Consider the following 18,647-nt stretch of genomic DNA (forward strand, 5'->3'; position numbering starts at 1 on the left):
CGACACCAAGCCTTGTTAAGGAGGAGCACAGATTACAAATTAATTAAAGATTAGAGCTTTGATAGTGGACCAGACTATTAATGGCCGTATGATATTGGGCTTTTTTTAACCTGTTACCACGTATTATCCCATTGCTTGATTCGATCGAATATTAATCGCAGACCTAATCGTAGCCATAACATTTGGTTCTCAGTTTGGTTACACTTCGATTCTGATCCGGTTCTAAAAGTTTTAAGATCCATTCGGTAGTTAGAAAATTCGATTCAGTTTGGTTATTTCGGTTTTTATTTGGTTCGGATAAAAATGTTGGGAATGGCAAATATCTGAAATAATTTTGGATTCCATTTTCCATCGGTTTGATTCCAAGTTTTTTAGTTAATTCAAATTTTCAGAAAATTTAGATATTTCAAATTAAATATTTTTTTAAAAAAATTTTCGTATAACAATTTGGATATTCAGATAATTAAAAATATTTTAGACACAAAATATTCGAGTAGTTTATTTTTTTTTTTGGATATTTATGTTTATAAATAGTATTTTTAAATTTTTTTGCTAATTTAAGAAACTTAATATAGTTAATATTTATACATATATAAACTAGATTATAAAAATTCGGGTACCCATTTAGTTTTTTTTGATTAGATTGTAGTTTTTTTGGTTCTAGAAATATAGGATTCCTTCCTATGGAGATCAGTACATAGAACAATACATATTTTCTTTATTTTTTTGTTTATTACAACACCACGCATATGTACGCAACAACTATGGTAAATTTGAATAACGCAAGGATAAAATTATAATTTTAACTAAAATGTTGGGGCCTTAACTCTGCATCGAGTTTATCAGAACAAAGTTTAAAACTCAAAAGTTTTTAATATCATTTTCAAAATCATAGAACGGAGTTTTGAAATTAACAACATGCGGATGAAAGCTTGAAGCTGCTCACTGATATTTAATGTTTTTAACACTTAATATTTGCAGAAAGTCATGAAATTCAATCCAGATTATTTCTGACGATAGACTAATACTGAAAGCTGAGAAAGCAGACAACTTCTTCAAACTGATAAGGTAGATGTTTCAACTAGAGAAATTATCAAATTTTGCAGTAACACAAGTGTTGCACCTTCTTGATCGTGTCATGGATTGATTCACTTACACTAAACTGTCTGAAAAAAATGTGAAGAATTGAAAGAGTTGCAACTACAAGAAGAGAAGAAGCATCCAGAAATCTCTAACAAGCTTGGAACACTCCACCACTGAACAACATTCCGAATGATCTCACCAAACCGACAAATGTCAGCTTTGAAGCAGCTTCAAACAGAACAAAAACATCAGGTGTAGATGTATTGTAGCCTCCATGTTCCATCTTTGCAGGGAAGGCTTCTTCCCTTGCACGAAAGAAGTTCTCTGTTTCAGTGCATAATCCCATGAAAAGAGTTTCCGAAACTTCCAGCACCACAACAAAAAAGCACCTGACATCTCTTCTTCGTAGACATTTTTCCTCCTGTCAACTCTCATTCCCCTCTTCCGCCGTGACAGTGTCCTTTGTCCGATGTGTCTCTCTCACTCCTTTTCTTCTCTGTGATCGTGGGGAGAGCGTAAAATCCTCCAGATTCCTAATCGGAATCCAGTTCTTCACCGTTCTCCGTCCGAATCTGCTCACGTCGTCGAATCTCTTCTAGCGATAGCTCAGATATGAAATTACCCAACTTTGCTGGATCATCTGTGAAATGGTTTTTCTCGATCGTAACGTTATCTTCATCGTTGTCGCTCGTAAGTTAGAACTAGATTTTGACCCGCGCTTTCAAAGCGCGGGTTTATTTTTGTTTTTTTTTTTCAATTGACAAATATTTAGTAAATGTCACATTTTCATATATTTGTGTTTTATTTTATAAAAGATTTAAAAAAATTATCTTTATTTATCGTATTTCATTTTAAATGATTATTTATGTTAAAAAAATTAAACTTTATTTTTTTAATGAATTAAGTTGGTATAACTCTGATAAATTAATTTTATTATGGGGTTAATATTTTAATTAAAAAATTATATACTTTTAATAAAGATTTATACTTTTCAATAAAAAAATTCAATTATTTTTATGAATGCTTAAATTATATTAAGAAAATAAAAAAATAATAATTAAGAATAGTTAAAAAAAATTATTTGAACTTGGACTCAATGGCCCAAAGGAAGAAAAAAAAGTGAGAATTGAATCTGATTTTTTAATAGGCCCAAATGGCCCAAGAGAGATTTGATTTGGGCTGGATCCAAAAATAATGACCCAATATAGATTTGTTATTAATATTACTTAATTGCCATTAATGAAACATGCAATGTTAGTGAAAGAAACATGCCTCTAAGGTAATTATGACAATAAGATCCTGCTTTAATAGTATAGATGGTTAATATTGTTTATACCTTTAATGAATAAAATGTATAAATAAAATAAAAATAATTTTCGTAATGGAGCTCTCACATTAAAAGTTAGACGGGTTAATGTCGTTTATACCCTTAATGAATAAAATGTATAAATAAAATAAAAAATAAAAACGAAATTTTAATTAATTTTGATTAGATAATTGATTAATATTAAGAATAGTAAGAATTATCCAAAATCTGAAAATATAATTTAAAAAAGAGATAACATCTGTATATATTGTATTGTTATCTGAAAAAGTCTTTAACTAAAAAGTTAAAAACATAAATTAAATAACTAAATATTAATTAAATAAAATTCTTAATTATATAATTAAAAATAGAATATTGAATTATCCAAAATCTAAAAATATAATCAAAAAAGATAATTACTATATATATTGTATTGTTATCTGAAAAAGTATTTTAGTAAAACGTTAAAAACATAAATTATATAATTAAATATTAATCAAATAAATTTTTTTAATTATATAATTAAAAATATAACATTAAGTTATTTTAAAATTTATTTTAGTAATGAATATAGTGTACAAAGAACTTGCGTACAAAGAACTTTTCAAAAATTTATGAAAATGTTTAAGTTCGCATCGCGGACAAAACACCTAGTTACATTATATTCGATCACCGTACGATTGAGGTGGGAACACGTGTCCTAATCTGCTTATTGTTTCCAATTGCTACAAACGGAGACGGTCGTCCTGTGTGAAAACTTAATTAAACGTCACCGTTTACAGCGTTTAGAAGATCCGTCCCCAAATACCCGGTGAGAAGCGTTCATATGCATCATTTATTATTTCAGTTCTATTTAACAAACACGAAATAGTTATTCAGTATTTTATGATAAACATCCATAATAACATGTCATATTTGATATTTTAAATACATCATACAGAAGTAGAGTTTTAAAAATTGCCTCTGCTATGTACATATGGACCACTAAATATAACACCACATTTGGAGTTACAGGAACCATTTATTTTCGGTGAACATTATAGAACACATCTTATGCTTGTTCTGCGCATGTTAGTCCAGCATAGAAAAACTCTCTCTACTTATTCAGATTTTCTTATGAGTTACAACCATTAATTATATTATTAACAAAATCTATAACGTATATCAGTAAGGTTTAATTTGCAAGAAAAGAAAAGAACTCAGCACATATATAGCCCAAATTAGAGTTGAGTCGAGCCTGCTTGCCTTTATGAGAAGGTGACCAAGCCCATGATACAATCCTTTCTAACGATGGTTGGTTTGTAAAAATCAATTAAATCCAGAGTCATGATTCTAAGTTTCTAACGAAGGTTTGCTTTGTAAGAAACTCTAAATCATTTCAAGATTTGGTAAATCTATATACTACAATTCATGAATTGCGTGCGTAATCCAAGCATTTTAAGGATTTTGATGAATATTATATAGTATCTATAAAAAGACACGCACGTAACATCTCGACTCTATATCCGCACCGCACGCATGCACGTATTTTAACAAAACTTTATAGAGTTTTATTTATAATTCATAAACGCATTAAGCTTCATAATACACTTTACCTGACTCGGTAATTAGGAAGACATGTCAGTATTTCCCTGTTAGTTGGACTTCGTTCAATATTTTTGTTTCTTAATAGATGGTTTCGCTTAAAATAGTAAAAAATGTTTGACTCAGACAAAATTTAATTTTGATACATTTGTTTAGCATGAAATAGGTAGTTGTATATTCCTGTTAACGTATTTTGTAACTAATAGGTTTGTTTAAAATCATTTGGTAAGGAAAATGATTGAGTGACAATTTCAAAATTCAATGGAAAATACATGTAATATATTCAGTGAAAAAGTTCTACTGTTTCAGTAATCTTAAAGCAAAGGAGAAAACAAAAGGCTATGATTAGTCTAACAAGAGGGGCTAGAAAATAAAAGCCATGAGACATGCAAATGCAATCACGCATCTTGAAAAGCAAGCCCTAGTTTTGACTGACAAGCAACCACAACGCAGTAAAGTTAGGTTCTCAAAATTAGCGCATAAATAAAGAAATATATGATTAAAGTACTTGAACTATGTATGTATGTTTCCAATAAAATGCGTTTCTAGTTAAATAATAATTACCGAAATTATAGTAGGCATTCTTTTGTAGAATAATGTATATACATATACTTTTATGTATGCTAGAAAATTCGAGGGATATTATTTTTGGTAAGGAAAATATAGAAAAAAGGAGGGGACAGATAGGAGGCGGAGGCAGTTATGTAGTGTTGTTAGGGAACAACTCTCTCCTTTGTAATATTCTCCAAAATCAATTGGTTCCAAGTAAGTCCATATTCTTCTTCAAGTTAATTGACTACGAAGAGTAGAACTCGAACAAATTGAGAGTAATCAAGCTGAGTATAAGTTTCAGCTCCAATTTGTGGTGTGCGTATGAGTCTCAATTTTGTTTACATGGTTCAAGCCAAACCAAAGCTAACTGGGGTTTGATAGAAATATCTAAATTAAAAATAAACAAATTGATTTGTAAATAATCAATGTTTTATTTTCATGCAAAGCATATAAAACTGAATATACAAAGATTAAGTTGTAGAATCTAATTATATATCATATCATAAATAATATATGTGTAGTTTTAGATAATATTTTTTATCAATGTGGCCATTTAGTTACTTTTTTTGTTGAATTCTTGCTCAAAGTATAATTGAATATGATTGTAGTTTAGTCACATTAGCTACTTTTTAATATTGGTAAATATGCTATTATAAACTATAAAAAATATTACACGATGATTTTGCATCCGATAATTCTACCTATTGTATGGGAATTATTGTATCATTTTTAGCTGCTTTATAAGATCCCCAATTGGTTATATTCTTCGTACATTTCTGAAGATCTCCAACAAATATTCTATCCATTAATCTCTTGTAAATCACACTAGCTACTTTGAAACCAACAAATTGAAAACTTTTTCCCCGGTTGAACAAACCCAAAAAAAAGCTATAATCAGTCTACACTAAGCTAACAATCCCGAGCGAAAACTCAGAGTAATCTATGAAATACGTATAAGTATTTTTTTTTGTACATGAGTACATTAACTATTATACCGACCAATTTAGCAAAAAAAAAACTATTATACCAACCATAGTAAAATCTGTATAACGTACACATTTGACTGAACCGAACCAAGCCACACTTGCATCTCGTCTTGCATGTTTTTCTAACATAATTTGATTCATTACATAGTTCTACTTTCAACACAATGTACATGCTGACATGTTGTAGGGAGTCCACGTGAAAACAAAAGTGCCACGTGGGAAATGACAAATGTAGTCATTGGTCGTCGTGTCGTATGTATGTCTCCTTTTTCTCGTGCTTGCAAATATAAGAATTGTGACGTCTCCTTAAGTCCCATAGACAAAGGAACTCTCATTAGGTCCTCCCTTTAAGGTGAACCATTCATTACTCATCATGCCCCCTCTCTTCTTCCTTTGCCTTTTTCTTTCAAACTTTCAATTCTTTCTACTTACTTATTTATGATTACGTGTAACAACTTCTCTTCTTACTAAGATGTTACGTACGATTTACATCATTATAATGGCCATGTTTTGATCGGATTCACCATTTGCAACGGTCCGTTAAAGCCAATTATGTTTAATAGAATGTTATTTAACTAAAATTCTATGATTTCATGTTTGGTTAGCTCTTATACCGGGAACAAATCTATAGTCAACCGTTAAATACAAAATAAATAAAATTGTTTATGATCCTGTTTCGAACTAATATATGGTAAATGATAAGATCATCCACATTGGAAATTTCTCAAAAGAAATCTCTAAAAAGTCATATTAACAATTAGCTGAAACCTTTTTAATAAATGTGAGACTTATGTGAGAATTTCTCAAATGAAAGACTCACATATTCTCAACTTTATTTAAAAAATCATTTAATTAATAACATAATCTGTGAAAGGTACATTTTGATAAATTCTTAATGCATGTCCTAAATATAGAATCGCATATTTTTCAATAGTAAAATATATTAAAGAACATTCGTACTCGTCACATCAACCTAGTGAACATAGTTACTAGAATAATTAACGATAATCAATCTGAAAATTAGATTGGAAACCGTCCGCTTGATACGGATTTTTTGCTTCCACTAACTTGTTCGTCAATTGTTTACGTTAGCCATACATTTTAGTTTTAGAGAGAACCCCGAACCCACAAAATCATAACCAGCACATTAACCGAATCAACATTTGACACGTGTTTCTGTCTGCTACACTAACAACAACTTTAGCGGACGCTGTCTCGTCATTCCACTGTCGCATTTGTACTTGTGACTGTGTATTTATTTTATAAACCAAAATACGAAGACCACGCCAAACTATAATAAAATAAATTGAAATTCCCAGTCTAGATCTTCTATATAAAGAGACACGTACATACCAAGCATGGCGGCTCATTGCTCATTTGTCTCACCTAAAAAAGAAAATAAAAAAAAGGGAAAACAAAATTGAAAGATAGATAGATATGGGAAGAGGAAGAAGTTCTTCGTCGTCTTCTTCTATAGAGAGTACCAGTAAGAGCAACCCATACGGTCCCTCTTCAAGTACACGAAACCTAAGCACGGATCTAAGGCTCGGACTCAGTTTCGGGGCATCCTCAGGGACGCCATATTTCAACGGTGGTTACGGGTATTCTGTTGTAGATCCGACGGCAGAGTATAAGGTTGCGGTGGCTGAGGAGGAGGAAGAAGAGAACGAGTGTAACAGCGTAGGGAGCTTCTACGTGAAAGTGAACATGGAGGGAGTTCCAATTGGGAGAAAGATCGATCTCATGTCTCTTAATGGCTACCATGAGTTGATCAGAACCCTAGATTTCATGTTCAACGCATCCATTCTCTGTAAGTATATGTAGAAAAGATGTCGATATATGTAAAGTTTTCTAATTATTCACTAGCTTTTTCTTTCTTTTAAGCCGTTTTGAAATCGTTTCCCCATAAGAAATTGATTGATAAATTAACAGAACTAAAAATACTTGCGCCTATTACTATTTCATAGGTTTTTTTTGTTTGCCAAAGTTATTATCTCATCATAGCTTAAAGTTTATGATGAAAACTGAAACATCAAAATGGAAACAGGGGCTGACGAAGAAGAGATGTGCGGCCAGAAGAGTCATGTGCTAACATACGCGGACAAGGAAGGTGACTGGATGATGGTTGGTGATGTTCCGTGGGAGTACGTATTCTTGTTCCTCCATTGATATCTTTATTTCCTTATTTAATTAGAATGTTCTGTAGAAATTAAATATTTGTATATTTTGTGTTTTGTTTTGTAGAATGTTTTTATCTACCGTCAGAAGACTGAAGATTTCAAGAGCTTACCACTACTGATGTTTAAGTCTACTTGTGTGTTCATTAAAAGTAATGCCAAGAAAAAAGTTTTTGTCGTATGTAAATCCATCGTCAGTTTAAGTTATTTATTTTATAAAAAAAATCGTTTTTCGTTTACGATGATAGTACATACATTCTGAACTCACTCTGATTATTCTCCTCGGTAATACCCAAAAAGGAAAAGAATAAAAGAAAATCGAAAAACAAATAGCTGTGAAACAAACCAATCTTGGGTCGAGATATTCTTTCGGCGGGTCGAACAATCACACCATTGGTCACTGAATTTAATATTTGGTTTAACTGTTTCACTTGATATGAAGTTAAATTCACCATTGGTGCTCCAGTTTGCTTGGCTATCCTTTTTCTCCTTTAGTCTTTATAAGTTTCTGGAGTTTTGTTAGCTTCAACCCTTTGACTCCGGGTGTTTTCATTTAACACGCAGGCTATTGGCTTCAAAAAGGTAAAGGTTCTAAATCTTTGCCGGCTTTGAGTATATGTTGACGTTTAAAATTAATATTAATCCATCGGATGACAAAAAAAAGAAGTAAAACTTTCATTAGATAATTGCCAAGAATGTTCGCCAATAAATTCAGCTAATCTAATACCCTATACAAAACCACTTGATATGAAATAACGATCGGTGAGAGTGGATTATAAGTTGTATTCACCACTTAAGAAGATTACTAATCGATGATCAATGACAAACCAGCTCGGATCCGACTCTTTGTTTCTACTCAATAGCTCAAATAACCAAACTCATCCATGCGCCCAATCAATGATAAATTATCATGAATCAGGCTTTGATTCTTTATCAAAAAAAAAGATTCAGGCTTTGATTACTTTGTAGATTTATGGCGTCCAATTAGGGTTTTTAGACTTATTTTGATTAATCAGTTTTGTTTTTACACGTGCATCAACAAAACATACATGTGAAGTGACGTTGTTTTAACGACTTTAGTGTTAGATTGGCCTAAGTTGTTATTAGGCCGATAAACCATGACCGAATTTAAGATTTCGAAGGCTATAAATATTTTTTAAGAACTCTAATAAATTTGTTTGGCATAATTTTAGAGACATTACTCATATATAACTTCCAAATTTTTTTAGAAACTAATACATATGTTTTATAGGGTTGTGCCAGATCCGGCATGGATATAATATATAGTCCATTGAGATTTACATACTTCTATGGCCAATTTACATTTTAGGCTAAGATTTTTAAGGTTTTAGATTGAGTTTAAGTTATTTAGATTAAAATATATTTGTCCAAAACAGATTTATTAAAATTAAAATTGATTATTTAATTAAAAATTAATCGGATATATAAATCATTTGGATCATAAAATAATTTGACTAAGTATACTTAAATATAGCAGTATTTGGATTGTGAAGAGAGATCAAAAATTTGATAACAAGATTAGATTTTGGATAATTTTTTATAAGATTTTGGTTTAGTTTTGGATAAGTGTTTTATATAAAGAAGAACCAATAAAAGAAAGCCAAGTTTCAAGTTCAGTCATATTAAACTAGTATGCTCCAAGCAAGTCATTGAACAGGTATAAGAGAATATACGCCCAGGCGGATATCATGGATAGATTTAATAATGCTTTGCTTTAACAAAGAGGATCCTCCAAGGCGATTTATCTTTGCATAAATGCATTGTTTGATGGCAATATACATTTTTTCACATGTTTTGCTAATTAGTGACTCCAACATGTTTTCTTGAATCCAACATGATAGGAGTATTTGTATAGTCATTCAATCTCAAATCCCCTATATATTATTTGAGAAGCATTACAACATTTTTTTGTAGCCACATGTCATCACTAGAATAATTCTTAGAATCCTTAGAGAAATATGTTAGTCCATCTAAATATATAATAAACTTTTTATTAAACTAACCATAAATACATTATTAATGTGCTTCATTATTTCCATAAATAAAATTACGGAATTACCTAATATGACTAAAGTATATATGACAATTAATGACTTTGAATAATAAAGATTTGATAAAAATAAGTGTATGTTATATTATTTTGTTTAATTTTAAACTATTAAAATAAATTAAACAATCATAGTAACCATTTAATAAAAATTAAAAAAATTCTTTATATGTTGTATTTTGAATTTTTAAAAACGAGTATAAATTAGTAAAACCATTAAAAGTTTCACATTCAAATTTTGTGATCTATGCTTTAAACTTTTTGTTATGACATGATACAAATAATTAAAAAATCATATAAGTTGAAAGTGTCATTTAATAAGTATTAAAAATAATATATATATAAAAATATATATGTATATGCATATTAAATTATATGTCATATAAGAAAATAAATAAATATCTTAATTTTGAAATTTACTTTTAACAAAAAAAAATTTGAAAAAATATTGACAAATTAATTTTTAAAAATATTAGAAATTACATAAACTATTAATCCCACAGTGAAAGTTTTGTTATCAGTAATTTAAATTTTTTGCTATAATAGATACAAATAATAATAAAAACATGAGCAAAAAGCATCATTTAATAAATATTAATATTAAAATATACTATATATATGTTACTATCATTTAAATTTAATTATATACCATATCAAATAGAAAAAAATATTTTTTGGATTAATAAAATTTATTTATATGTTCGCACCAACTTAATTATATAGGTAATAGTTACTGACTTTTTAATTATTCAATATATATTTATTGTTTCATAATAGGTTAGAAACATATAATATATAAAATAATTTATAAATATAATGTTTATTCCGCGCAAGGCGCGGGTCTTAACCTAGTTGTATATATTACACTGTCGCATGATACACATCACAAAAAAAAAAAAAAGGATTCACCAGTCATATATAACAAAGCATAATTGACCAAAAAAACAAAATAAAAATTAGGGAACATAAAGATATTTATTTAAGAAGCTGCACTCAGATGAAGCTGCACTAACGAAGCGTAAACCCCGTCCTTGATATTAATCAAACTCTCGTGCTTCCCTTTCTCCACGATAACTCCGTTCTTAACCACCGCAATTACATCAGCGTTCTTAATCGTCGATAACCGGTGAGCCACCACAATTGTAGTCCGGTTAACCATAACCCGGTCAAGCGCATCTTGAACCACACGTTCAGACTCAGCGTCCAGAGCACTCGTTGCTTCATCAAGAAGCAACACTTTGGGATCCTTGACGATGGCTCTCGCTATGGCCACTCGTTGCTTTTGCCCACCCGATAACTGAATCCCTCTTTCTCCCACCATCGTGTCGTAACCCTAAATCAGTAAACCAATATTAGGTCATTTTTTACCTAATTCCTTGGAACACAAGTAACGCTAAAGCTAGTTATTATTTACCTGTTGTAGACCACTGATGAATCCATGGGCGTTTGATAGTTCAGCTGCAGATACGATTTCAGATTCACTCGCGTCTCCACCTTTTCCGTAAGCAATGTTGGCTCTGATTGTTTCGTTAAACAGAATCGGTTCTTGGCTCACAAGTCCCGTTTGTTGTCTAAGCCATTTTAGTCGCAGGCTCTTGATCTCTACACCGTCGAGAGTGATCTCACCTGAGTCTGGATCGTAAAACCTCTGTAGCAAAGCGATCACCGTTGATTTCCCGCTCCCGCTTTCTCCAACCAAGGCAACGGTCTGAAAAAAATGACAAGCAAAAAACAGAGTTAAGGTTCTGTCTTTGATTATTAAATAATGCACTAGTAACTAACCTTTCCAGCTCGAATACTTAGACAAAGATCTTGGAAGATCTGAACGTCTGGTCTTGCTGGATATTTGAAACTAACATGACGAAGCTCAATGTCTCCTTTAACAGTATCCAACACTCTTCCAGATTCCACACTTGGGTCAATCTTGGACTCTCTATCTATAATAGCAAAAATTGAAGCAGCAGCAATATCAGCTTTGCTTGAGTCAGGAGACAGTGAACTCGACTGAGATATCGCCATAGCCGCCATTGTCAAAGCGAAGAAAACCTGTAAAAAAACATCACAGTAATCAAGAAAAAAAAAACATATAAATAATCTAAACTGTTGTGTTTTTGCTTTATGTATATACATACTCTGAAAACAGAATCGAAGGTTGTTTTGCCATCATCTACAAGCCGTGCTCCCACGTAGAAACTGCAAGCGTAGGAAGCGAAGAGTACAAAGAAGGAAAATCCGAAACCAATACCACTGACTATGCCTTGGCGTATCCCTGTCTTCATAGGACCTTCACATTTCTTGGTGTACATGTTCATCACTTTCTCTTCTGCGCAGAACGAAGCAACCGTTCTTATGCTCCCAACCGCATCATTCGCCACCTGGCTTGCTTCCCCATACATTTTCTGCCAATGATTACAAAAATGAGATATAGTTTTTTGTTCATGAGCTTTCAACTTAAAACCAACCAATTGTCGATAAATTGATTTGACTATATCCTTTTATATATTAGTTAATTATTTCTCCAACTACCGATCCATTTTATATGAAGAGTAGTAACTAGTTTTTACCTTTGCATCAGCGCTGAAACCTTGCATGAACTTCATGTAAAGAAACCCATTGAGTGCAATAAGAGGAAGCATGGCAAGGACGACGAAAGCCAACTGCCAACAAGCCAAAAATGCAATGATCAAACCAGCCAATATAGACGACAAGTTCTGAACCATTTGAGCCAAAGCATCTCCCACTAGACCGCGTATCGCCGCTGCGTCTGCCGATAGCCTTGCTCCAATGGTTCCACTAGAATGCTCAGACTCATCGAACCATCCAACTTCCATGTGAACCACTTTCTCAAAACACATGCTTCTTATCCTCTTCACAAGTTTACATCCAGCTATAGCGAAGAAAAACGTCTGCGCTGGGTATGCTATGATGGAGGCGAAACCAAGAGCCATGAAGATAATGGCCCAGAAGCTTGTGTCCTCTTTAAGCTCCTTAGGCGGTTTGAAGAAAGCTTTGATGACGCTTGCGATTAGTATACCGAATAAAGGAAGTATAACTCCGTTAGCTGCTGCTGATATTGCACCGAGTATGAGAACAGGAATCTCTGGTTTGTTTAGAGCTGCGACTCTACGGATTGAGACTTTCTTTGGTTTGGTCTTAGCTTCTGTAGTACCCTCTTCTTGATCTTGAGTGACGTCGTTTCCTTCGACTCCTGATGGGAAACCAAACATGTTGAAAGAGTGGCGGCTGCTGTTTCCTCTGGATGATCCTCCTTTGCTTAGTGACCTTCCTAGAGATGATTTTCTCAAACTAGAATGTTTGAATGATTCTATAGATGACATCTTTTGCTCGTCTGTTGGATTCTCTTCACCTTTCTTCTCTTCTTGAAGACGTATGAGCTGAGAGTAAGCTCCTTCAGGGTCCTTGAGCAGCTCCGTGTGAGAGCCTTTCTCCACGATCTTTCCTTGGTGGATCACAGCGATCATATCCGCGTTTCGCACCGTGCTTAACCGGTGAGCAACTACAACCGTAGTCCGGTTAACCATGATTCTGTCAAGTGCTTCTTGAACCACTCTCTCTGACTCTGCGTCAAGCGCGCTTGTTGCTTCGTCCAAAAGCAAGATTCTCGGATCTTTTAGAATGGCTCTGGCTACAGCGATCCTCTGTTTCTGCCCTCCTGAAAGCTGAGTGCCGTGCTCTCCAACCATTGTGTCCAAACCCTGAGGGAGCTTGTCAACAAACTTGGAAGCGTTTGCAAGCTCTGCAGCTGCTTTGATCTCTTCTATTGTAGCGTCTTCTTTACCGTAGGCAATGTTGTCCTTGATGCTTGAAGTGAAGAGAACCGGTTCTTGACTCACAAGTCCAATCTTGCTTCTGATCCATTTGAGCTGGAACTCTTTTAGGTTAACACCATCTATGATAATTTCACCGGCTTGCGGATCATAAAACCTTTCTATTAGACTCACAACGGTAGACTTCCCACTCCCACTCTGTCCAACTAAAGCCACGGTTGTACCACTCGAGATAAACAGCGAAAAACCGTGAAAAATCTGCTCATCGGGCCTCGCAGGGTAAGTGAAGTAGACATCCTTAAGCTCAATGTCTCCTTTGATGTCATCCAACACTTTTCCATTTGTACTATAGGAATCAATGTCAGGTCTTCTCTCTATTGTCTCAAACATCTTGTAAGCCGCGGCTTGTCCAGCTGCAAACGCGCTTAAGCAAGGAGATGCTTGGCCTAACGACCTAATAAAGGAACAAAAACAAGTCTTAGATTGGGTTGCAAGAAACTTAAAACAACACAAAAAGATGAGAGGTTCTTACATGGATCCAGTTAAAACAGAGATGATGATGTTGAGAACTTGTCCTCCTGTGTACCCTTTGTCCAAAATCAACTTTCCTCCATACCAAACCGCTAAAGCGTAGCTACAAAAGATTACAAGAAAGAGTGTTCCAAGTCCCAGTCCAGTTGAACCACCTTCAATGACTCCTGCTTTATAAGCAGTGAGAAGATGTTTGTTGTAGTTGTTTATGGCTTGTTTCTCTCCGGTAAATGATGCAACCTGATTAAAAATATAAAAAAATTATTGGGAAATCAAGAAGATCGACCGTATCAAGATTATGGAAAGTATGAAGATCGAATAATTTTTATCGTTTTTTTTTTGGCTAAGCAAATGTGTATAGAGTAAGCCTAGTTACCGTTCTTATGGAACCGATTGTTTGCTCAACTACAACAGCAGCGTTGGCATAAGCGGTTTGTCCACGAGAAGCTGTCTTAGCAATGACAATAGCTAAACCAGCACCGGCCATTACAAGAAGTGGAATTGAAGACAACATGACTAGTGTTAGCAGCCATCCTTTTAAGAAAGCTATCACAAAGCCTCCAACAAATGTTGATAGAAGTTGTATAGCTTTCCCCACCTGTCCAAAACGTCGTTTCCTTTGTTCAAAATCTAATAAACCAAAGGATCTTGAAACTTTAAAAATGTTATTTGTTTGACTAATATGAGTACCTTTTCTCCCATAGCGTCTTGGATTAGTACAGTGTCACCGGACATTCTTCCAACAACTTCACCGGTGTTTGTATCGACGTCGAAAAAGGCTATATCTTGTCTTAATATTGTCTTTAGATACATGCTTCTTATTCTTGCTGCTTGTCTCTCTCCAGATATCATCCAACCAGACAACTCTGAACATTCATACACATCAAGAACGTTAAAAACTTTGTTTTACTGTTTACCAAAGGGTTAACTAATCTTTGGCAGATCCAAGAACTTACGGAGGAAAGCAGCCGCAAAAGTACCGATTCCAAGCCATACAAACTTCAGAGCTACCTGTGAGTGATTTAATAGATGTTATTAGCACAAGTCAAATCTTGAAATGAATCTTTATTAAGACACAAACACATTATTTGGTTTTACTTTGGAGACTTTGTCGGAAACATTTGAATCGTTCTGATTCTGGCCAAAGGCATCTATAAGATCTCCGAACAGTACGGTCATAATAGGGAAGCCGAGACCGTTTCCAATAGATCCAAGCGTCCCGAGGATCATCAAGAGGATATCAAAGGAATCTGCAAAGGCAAATAGCTTGTAAAATGGCACCGTTTTGGTTTTCTCATGTTCTTCCTTCTTCTCTGTTTTCTTAACTTCTTTGTCTTCTTCTCTGCTTCTTTTGGTCTCAGAAACATCTTCTACTATATTTCCATCTCCGTTTAAGCCGCTCTCTGAAGCCATTAGACTTTCCACAGTGTCCTTATGATCCTAAGCGTTTAAACAAGAGAGGAGAGACATAACAGTAAGTTTCCAAATCTATGAGTTGAGATCTTTAAGGGAGAGTAATATCTAAATGGGGAACATAAAGGTCAGACCAAGAAGGAAACAAAAAAAAACACAAAGGAAACAAAACAAAGGCTTTCACAATCAATAGTTCACCAAACATGAGAAGACCCTAAAGATCTGCCTTTCTTGTTTTATTCAAGAACATCTGACAAAATGATGAAACCTGAACCAAGATCTGTCCTGTCAATACAACTAGGCTTCACAGAAGCTTCTGTCCACACAAAACACAGAACTATATAATAGAAAATATATATACATGTATAAATATATAAAGCAGAGAATATATACAGGTATGTGTAGATATGTACCTTGAACAGGATCAAGAAGAAGCTGAAAAGTGAAAAAGGGTTTAGAGACTCTTTTGGTGTCTGCCGTATAAACTGTCGAAGAATGTGCAGAGATCTCTATGCTTATATCTTTTTATATTAATATATAGTTGGTATTGGAGTTTGTGAAAGACTCATGTGAGTTTTTATATATGCACTGTTTTTATTTCTTGACGACCAAGCCGTGACTTGCTCAAGATAAGAGAAAATTAATGGATGTCAAACATATAATAGTTAGAAATTCAGTTAATAAATATGGTCTTATGGATCTAAATATAATACTCTTTGATTTTGTTCAAGTTCTTGAGAGAATGCGTAAGATATTTTGTTCTAGTCTTACTTTAAATTATTATTTTTTCTGCCCGTTCTTTGTGTGATAATGCTGACCAAATCTTTTCGTATAACATACATTTTAAAAACGAGTTATAATAGCGAGTAGTAGTAGTAAATAGTAATCTAGCTGTTTTGTTCAACTACAACTCTATTATTTAACATAAAGTTTTGATACGCAGGACCGTTTGATATTTTTATAGTCTGCCCATTGATTATTACTAAATTGATCTCTAAGATCCCATTAGCTATGTTGTTAGCGGCCTGCATGTGTCCTCCTAATTCATAAGTACGTATTTGTCTGTGCATACATGTACCGATTACTAGCTGTGAAAAAAAAGACAAAAAGAAAAGAAAAAGATTACTATCTGTGACCAGAGAGAGAATCACTAGTTTCACTAATTTTTGTTTCAAAACTCTCCCAGCTATGGATTAAAACACTATTATTAGAAGAAAAAAATAAAATAAAAAAAATATATATATATATATATGTACTGTATACCACAAATAAATCAATACCAAAAAAGCGTTTAATGATTGTAATTTTCGTCCATGTGTTATTGTTGACTTTCTGGCTCGCATTAGCTGTGACTATGACAAGTGCAAAAATTCCATTTCTTATTAGTAAGGTTTGTAATCATAATTTGCGTTTTGACAACGGCTGTAAAGCATATGCACATACTTGTGTTATACTATATCCAACTTGTGTTAAAGAAAGAAATCGAATTCCCCAAATCTTTGCGCTAATATGCTAGCTGGGGAAGCACGTGAATCTGATTTGCTTCATGAGCAAGAAACAAGTCAAAATTAATTTTCGACAGCGCCAGGGATGGTGGAATTGTCTCCTATTCCTTCGTTTGCATTCTTTTCAGAATCAATGAATCTGAACAGAGCCTGACATCATTCATGACGTAAATGCTCTTTCTATATTTATCTCTTTCCCACGTATATGCTACTAACTACTTTTCTCCTTTTTTTATAAAAGAAAAAAAATTACTACTACTTGCAATATATTTTCTTTAATTGAAAATGAACTAGTTGCAATATTATTCCAAATATCGATGCTACAATACACACCATCTCCTATATCATGTGAGGCGCTATTAAGACAAATCGGTGAATTTCAGTTTTTTCAGAAGACTGGTTTGCATGAAGAAAAAACACTAGATATATAATAATAAATCACAGTTTATAAATATGGACTGTTGACAGGCTATTATTTTGTCTATTATCATGATTCATGATAGACAAATAGATCCATATAAATAAGATCTGTTTACTTTTCAAATTTTATTTTCTGTTTACTTTTAAAATGTACCCAGTTTGCCAATTTCATTACAGAATTTGTATATTCACCTAATTAACCCTATATTTATTTTCTGTTTAGAAGTAATTATTTTTATTATTTAAATAATATACACAATAACAGTACATTATTTCTGTATGAAACGAAAGGAGGATACTATAGCAATTATATACGTGATTACATACCAATCCCTTTGATTATCTGTGTCGCAAGTCCAGCTAAAAATTGACACATTTTTCCCGGGAAAAAAAAAACAAAAACCATTATAGCCATTTGATTCCCACTAAACTTTTGGAGAATCATCAGCACATATGTCAAATAGACCCACCGAAACTCTCGCCAACCTGTTTCACACTATACTATGCATAATAAATAAATTACCGACGTAATCACAGTTAAATCTTGATCCGGTCCGAAAACGTCCCCGAATCCATGGATCTTGAATTTGGAAACTTTTTTACATGTTACAGGCCACTTATGAAGCCATTAGCCCCTGGGCTTAATGGTCTAACAGAGTGCACGATAAAAATTGAAATATCATGTTTCTTTTTGCTGTATCCTCCTCTATAGTGCAATGAACAGCGGTGTGATTGTATTCACTAGGACAAAACAAAGCACTGTATTTCATCTTGGTCTAACATGCTTATGATTATAGCAGCACCAGGCATGTGTCCAAGTATAGTTATATCTTTTAACATTTTGGGACCTTTGATTATAGTAAATCGATCACGTATAGATCTTGATGGACATAAGCCATGAATCGGTTTAGTCCTAGTCTGAAGAAAGTCCCTCAAAGTGAACACGGAGCATTTGTGAATTTGATCAAAACCATTTTATAAGCATTGCTCTAATCTGGGATCAGAAATAGCAGTTCATGGATTATTAAAAAAAACAAGAAAAGTCATGGATTATCCCTCATTTGTCGTTTGATATATGAAACCAACGGAATAAATTATAAAAAGGATATATTTCGATAAAAAATAGAAAATGTAAAATTGTTTAATTTCTGTTACTTTGAATCCAGTGAAATGATGCATTCCAAATTAATTTATTCCAGTTGCAATCTTAGTAAACTATGATATTTCCAAGAAC

The 18,647-nt window shown here is 33.2% G+C and overlaps 2 protein-coding genes across 7 annotated transcripts; one reads left to right on the forward strand and one right to left on the reverse strand.

Moving 5' to 3' along the window:
• The first annotated feature begins 2,852 nt into the window (after window positions 1-2,852).
• Window positions 2,853-7,927, forward strand: LOC103866316 (auxin-responsive protein IAA20). The gene is made up of 3 exons (XM_009144214.3): window positions 2,853-7,321; window positions 7,559-7,655; window positions 7,756-7,927. The coding sequence occupies exons 1-3, from the start codon at window positions 6,949-6,951 to the stop codon at window positions 7,808-7,810; spliced, it is 525 nt and encodes a 174-aa protein (XP_009142462.1). The 5' UTR covers window positions 2,853-6,948; the 3' UTR covers window positions 7,811-7,927.
• Window positions 7,928-10,548: 2,621 nt separating this feature from the next.
• Window positions 10,549-18,448, reverse strand: LOC103866318 (ABC transporter B family member 4). Of its 6 annotated transcripts, none has more exons than XM_009144218.3 (12): window positions 15,902-18,448; window positions 15,757-15,804; window positions 15,174-15,515; window positions 15,032-15,086; window positions 14,766-14,941; window positions 14,452-14,673; window positions 14,077-14,315; window positions 12,321-13,998; window positions 11,889-12,155; window positions 11,539-11,802; window positions 11,171-11,464; window positions 10,736-11,089 (listed from the first exon to the last, which is right to left on the reverse strand). In XM_009144218.3, the coding sequence occupies exons 3-12, from the start codon at window positions 15,486-15,488 to the stop codon at window positions 10,736-10,738; spliced, it is 3,864 nt and encodes a 1,287-aa protein (XP_009142466.1). In that variant the 5' UTR covers window positions 15,489-15,515; window positions 15,757-15,804; window positions 15,902-18,448. The 6 variants fall into 6 exon arrangements, with proteins under 6 accessions (XP_033145837.1, XP_009142466.1, XP_009142464.1 ...); XM_009144216.3 differs by having other exon boundaries at window positions 15,687-15,804; XM_009144217.3 differs by having other exon boundaries at window positions 15,757-15,825.
• Between the last annotated feature and the right edge of the window lie 199 nt (window positions 18,449-18,647).

Source organism: Brassica rapa, chromosome A04, assembly GCF_000309985.2.
Source record: "Brassica rapa cultivar Chiifu-401-42 chromosome A04, CAAS_Brap_v3.01, whole genome shotgun sequence".
In the NCBI taxonomy this organism is placed as follows: Eukaryota; Viridiplantae; Streptophyta; class Magnoliopsida; order Brassicales; family Brassicaceae; genus Brassica; species Brassica rapa.